We start from the raw sequence: 5,887 nt of genomic DNA on the forward strand, positions 1-5,887 counted from the left end.
TACAGAACACATACCTTGCTTTGTTCGGGAATTCTTCAATTTGTTCTCCTTTGTTACTTCACACAGATAACTTTATGGTTATTGGCTGTGAAATCTGGAGGTGGGGCTCAGGAATATTAACTCTCCTGGCCCTGAAAAGCTCTCTCGCTTCTATTTTATTGTAACGTACAATCAATGGACTAAAACCCACCCAATAAAAAGGTCTCGAAAACCGAGGCTAGACCGTTGTAAAATGCAGAAAGTCTCAGAAGGATGTTGTTTATGTCAGCAGTCATGTAAACATTTTGGAGAGCAAACGTCAACATTTAAAAACACACGGTCTATGTACTGTGCAGAAAAACACCAAAATAAAAATAAAACAATTTATATAATATAATAAATAATAATTTATATTATAATAAACTCAACATCAACATGCACACCTCTGAGCTCTAAGATATATATGCTTGCAACACCTGTAGAAACAGATATAAAAAAAAATGTACACACACAGTGCTGAACACATACAGTCCCTGGGCAGCATTGACACCTGGGAATCAGCCATCTATGTGATTTTCAACCCTTCCACCCCCCTTAAGTGTTTAGTTCATACAGTCCTTCCTAGCACCTGTATGTCACTACTCTACAAAGGCACCAAATAGTTAATATCAGCCCTCTCTACGCAAGTTCAGTATAAATGTTCTGTGCATACAGTTGTTCATAAACATCAGGTATTCTTTATTAGAGTAAGAAAAGACGTAGAGTAGTTTGATGCGGTGAAAACCTACACATGGCTATATGGATTCCTTGGGAGAACCTTCACTAATGGATGATAAATCTGAGATTAGATTTGCTGTCAGCAGCTCAGCGTATACAAGATAATTGGCCAAAAACATTCAGTGCCAAGGTGTGCCGCTCTCTGCTAACGTTTGCATCAGCCAAAGTTTTATCAGCAGCAAAAACTTATTTATAGGAACAGCCTTGCTTGATAGCAAGAAAGAACCCACAATGAATCTCCAGCTGTTGAGGAAGTAGAGGTTGCAGCTTGCCCCAGTGACCCATGAAAGGAGGGATGGCCAACCATCTTTTACAATGGGTCCACCCAAATCTGATATTTCTTTGTTGACAAGAGACTGGGCAGAGGTAAATCACCCATTGCCTTATTTTACCTCTCAAGGTCCTCAGTAATGAAATCCACCAGACACACCAGCTCCTGGAACATCCCCTGCTGTGGAATGCCAAATGGAGACACAGGTGGGCAAACCAGCCAGAGTGTCTCCAGAATCTACTCAAACCTGCTATCACTTGAGAGGACTGGCCCTTTAAGAAAGCTCATGCAGTTAGCAGGCTAAAATTTACACAGCTAAAAACTATCCAATATCCTGCAATAAATGCCGTAACAAAAGTCAACCAGAATCTGCCAAGGTCCAAATTGGTAACAGATTTCCAAACAGAAGAAAGAAAAACACCTTGGAAATAGCAGCATCCATGGAATACCAGCTACATTATCCTTTACCCTCATTAGGATGTGTTTGGAGTTAGAATCTAACGGAGAATATCCTGTTCCATTACTAAAATCAGCCGCTACCACCTTTGCTGGCAGCACGTCCTACGTATCCACCCGCTCGGAGCGCATCCTATACATCCACCCGCTCGCAGAGCTCTCTGTAACCACTCATTTTATTGTTCCTGCTATGCAACCATCTAAATTTATAGACTAAATCTGGCAACAAACCAAAAGTGACTTTCTTTTCACAGTTTTCCAGCCAAGGTAAAGTTTAAGGGTAGCAAAAAGGAAACTTTTTTACATTTCCAATATGGTACAATGTCTACTTCAAAAACTTGTACAAGCATAATGGAAAAAAGGCAACATAAATTGGTAATAAATGTTGCATACAAAAGTGTATTCCCTGACAAAATGTATATAAGTTTTATTATATATTTTGTTCAAAATATTTTTTATTTATATAAATTATATGAAAATTATTAAATATATGTGTGTGATGCTGGCATTAAAACCCCTTTGCAAACACGAGGTTCATGATAAATAATTTGTACACAGCACAGATTATTAATGCCAGTACCATGCTGACCTCTACATACACTAGAGGATCAATCAGAAATTTCCAGTTAAAGACACTGCTCATAGAAACCAACCAGAACTGACTAATCTAGTGCGAATTAGACAGATAAGACACACAATTAGAATTAGATGCCCGTATATGCACTGCATTAGATGAAATCCCCATTGTAGGATTTTTTTCCCTCATATTCAACCATGCAGTACATTATATGTGGAAAATGGGAACCCCAAAAGAACAGCTTGCCTACTAAGAAAGGCCTTTTTACAACCCCTGTCCTCAGGGATACGTAACAATACTATCTCCCCAATTTCCATAAATGAAACATTGGCAAAACAAAATCATATTGTATTATATATAAAAAAAAAAAAAAAAAAAAAAAAAAACCCAGCCTACTCTCTACTCTTCCCAGTCTCCAGCATCTAGCCTACTCTCTACTCTTCCCAGTCACCAGCATCCAGCCTACTCTACTCTTCCCACTCTCCAACATCCAGCCTACTATACACTTCCCAGTCTCCAGCCTACTCTACTCTCCCCAGGCTCCAGCCTACTCTACTCTCCCCAGGCTCCAGCCTACTCTACTCTCCCCAGGCTCCAGCCTACTCTACTCTCCCCAGGCTCCAGCCTACTCTACTCTCCCCAGGCTCCAGCCTACTCTACTCTCCCCAGGCTCCAGCCTACTCTACTCTCCCCAGGCTCCAGCCTACTCTACTCTGCTCAGGCTGCACTTCCCCCCAATCTCACCACCCACCCAAATTACCAATCTACTGCCCCCAATCTTCCAGCACACTTTTCCAATCTACCCCTGGATGTGGGTAAACACACCTTTCCCAGCTAGTTCTTTTTTCTCTTGAAAGGTCATGGTTGATCTTCTCTTTGCACACACATACACAGACTGAGCAGTAAGCCAGCGTGAATCAATCTTCTATGAACACATGAACTTGTGTCATTACCTTAAACTGCCTCCAACCAAAACCTTTTTATTTTTCTTTATTTTGGGTGGAGCAGGGAAGGATTAGAACCCCCGTCAGATTTTTACTGCTATCCAAGACTTGTTAGAGTGATTTCAATTGTTTTACCCACACAAAGTGAGGGAAATCTCTAACAGCAACACAGACAGAAATGAAATGATTTTCTTATTAGTAGAGTATGGATAGGCTTTTCCCATTCATATCTGCGTCCCTGTTGCTGAGACAGTTAGGGCTCATTCACACCATGTCCATTGAGCTGTGTTGATCTGCATAGATCAATGTAGGCTCAACGAAAGGGCACATAGAATACAATTGTTTTGTATACTACTCTATTGTACTGCCTAGATAGCAGTAACAACCCAACAAATGTTTTAATTCGTCCCCCAATATATAACTGGACTTACACTTTTGCCATGTTGCGGTTTGTCCCATAAAAATATTTCAGACAAATGGGTTACCTATATGCAGCCAGATCCCCATAGCACAGGCTTGGCTATCAATACATTAGGGCCAAATAAACTAAGATTAGCAGTGATTGATAAATGAATAGTCGCGTGTGGCACCTTATTATGGGACATCACATGTCAAATAAATGATTATGTCCCTGTGTATATATTTTATTTGATGCGTATAAGTCACGGTCTTGCATCCATAAAAGCAGGTTTCCGTGCCCAAAATATTGTGCGCACTGACAATAGTTTATCTGGCCTGCTACGTTTTAAATGAGCTTTTACAAAGTGTCACTTAAGTGATGGAAAGCATGATACTGTGCTACAAGTCTGTTAGGATTTCCCCCATAGGTTTATTATACAAGTAGCCCTGGCCCTATGACTGTTCTTATATAGTACTACACCACCTATTGTTCTAGTGGAAAAATGCAGTTAAAGAGAAACTGGCTCGGGACGCAGACATGGGGCTCTATGACAACAGCAGCATCTAATACCCAGCACTATGGATCAGATAACATATGGATGTTTGCACAAGACACGTGTGCTCAGTGGATGGTCTCCAGCCCCCTTTAATCATTCCCCAGCCGCCACTGACCTCTCTTGCTCCGTCTCCAGCGGTTTGCTTGGCATTGGCTGTAATCCACACAGTTCAGGATGATGAGGGCGAAGGGGAATAGTTTGAATTGCATTGGTGCAGGTGTGAAAAAGCAGGCTAAAAAAATAAAATAATAAATACGAGTTCTGGACGACTTGAAGACACTCGCTGCCCTTAGCAGCCGGGACAAAAGTTCTGGCTTCCAATCCGTTCACTCCAGAATGCCATGTCCAGGCGATCTCCGTACAAGCTGATCAGAGAAGAGGAAAGGCAATGTGTTTAATCCTTGACTGGCGTGATAGCAGTGTCATAGACTTGATCGAGCAACACATATGGAGGATAAGAATATACAGGATTTATATAGCGCCAACAGTTTGCGCACCACTTTACAATACAAGGAATACATTACAGTTACATTCAAGACAGGATGGTAAGGAGTATGCTGCAGAACTGTCGGTTTGGCTATTGCAGCGTATGTGACAGTGTACACATTTATCACCATGTGTCTATCGCCCCAGTACAGGGGCATCAGTTTGAGACCGGTTTGTGCTTTGCTTTCACTCCCCCATACAAGTCCAAATTAAATGCACATTGCAGACACACATACACACGCTTTTAGGGCTAATTCCCATGAGCATGCATCCTAGTGCGGGCACCTGGATCTGTACGCATGTGCAGGTTCAGGTCGGTGCGTAACTATGTACAGCCACGTCCTCCCATAGGGAGGTATATATGATTGCACGCAATTATACGCAGCACCTGTCCCTCCCGGTAGCAGGTCCCTGCGCAGGTGTGCACAAAGTATGAATTTGAGCGCCCATGTGGATGAGCCCCAACTCTAATAGCAAAGGCAAATCACAGCACCTATGTAGAAGGAAATGTAAAGATTTATTTTAATGGAAATGTAAAGATTTATATTGGAAGGTTGTATTTAGATGTTCTCTTTAGTAAACAAAGTTTCAAAGATGAAGTTATTTGCGCTATATATTTCTTTTTGGTCTCTGCAAAGTACACAAGGGTCCATTTCAAACTTTCAAACTTTAAATTGAAGTTCCTTGTCTGCCTGGACAGACTCGGTCAATAAAGTGGATTCCTATAGAGAGAGCGAGGGGGATAGAGAGCGAGGGGGATAGAAAGCGAGGGGGATAGAAAGCGAGGGGGATAGAAAGCGAGGGGCATAGAGAGCGAGGGAGAGATAGAGAGCGAGGGAGAGATAGAGAGCGAGGGAGAGATAGAGAGCGAGGGAGAGATAGAGAGCGAGGGAGAGATAGAGAGCGAGGGAGAGGGAGAGATAGAGGATAGAGAGGGAGAGATAGAGGATAGAGAGGGAGAGATAGAGGATAGAGAGGGAGAGGGGATATAGATAATGTAGATATAGATGATAGAGAGGAGAGGCTATAGAGATATAGAGAGGATATAAAGAGGATTGATAGATGATATAGATAGAGAGGGGTATAGAGAGAGGGGTATAGAGAGGAGTATAGAGAGAGGGGTATAGCTATAAGGAGATCGTAGAGACAGGATAGAGAGAGGCGATATAGAGAGTATACAGAGAAGATATAGAAATGATAGAAAATGTAAAAGAGAGAGCGGGAGAGAGAGAGAGAGAGCGGCAGAGAGAGACAGAGAGAGACAGAGAGAGGCAGAGAGAGACAGAGAGAGGCAGAGAGAGACAGAGAGAGAGGCAGAGAGAGAGAAGCAGAGAGAGAGAGGCAGAGAGAGAGAAGCAGAGAGAGAGAGGCAGAGAGAGAGATGGGGGAGAGAGAGATGGGGGAGAGAGAGATGGGGGAGAGAGAGATGGGGGAGAGAGGC

The 5,887-nt window shown here is 42.5% G+C and overlaps 1 protein-coding gene across 3 annotated transcripts in view; it reads right to left on the reverse strand.

Moving 5' to 3' along the window:
• Positions 1-4,226, reverse strand: part of RSPO2 (R-spondin 2) — a 90,932-nt gene extending 86,706 nt beyond the window's left edge. For all 3 annotated transcript variants that reach the window (XM_018570805.1, XM_018570797.1, XM_018570789.1), the window contains exon 1: positions 4,076-4,226. In XM_018570805.1, coding sequence (XP_018426307.1) covers positions 4,076-4,169 — 94 coding nt within the window. In that variant the 5' untranslated portion in view covers positions 4,170-4,226. The remainder of the gene's footprint in view (positions 1-4,075) is intronic.
• Positions 4,227-5,887: the final 1,661 nt, after the last annotated feature.

Source organism: Nanorana parkeri, unplaced genomic scaffold (assembly GCF_000935625.1).
Source record: "Nanorana parkeri isolate BGI_ZX_2015 unplaced genomic scaffold, ASM93562v1 scaffold39, whole genome shotgun sequence".
NCBI classification, from domain to species: Eukaryota; Metazoa; Chordata; class Amphibia; order Anura; family Dicroglossidae; genus Nanorana; species Nanorana parkeri.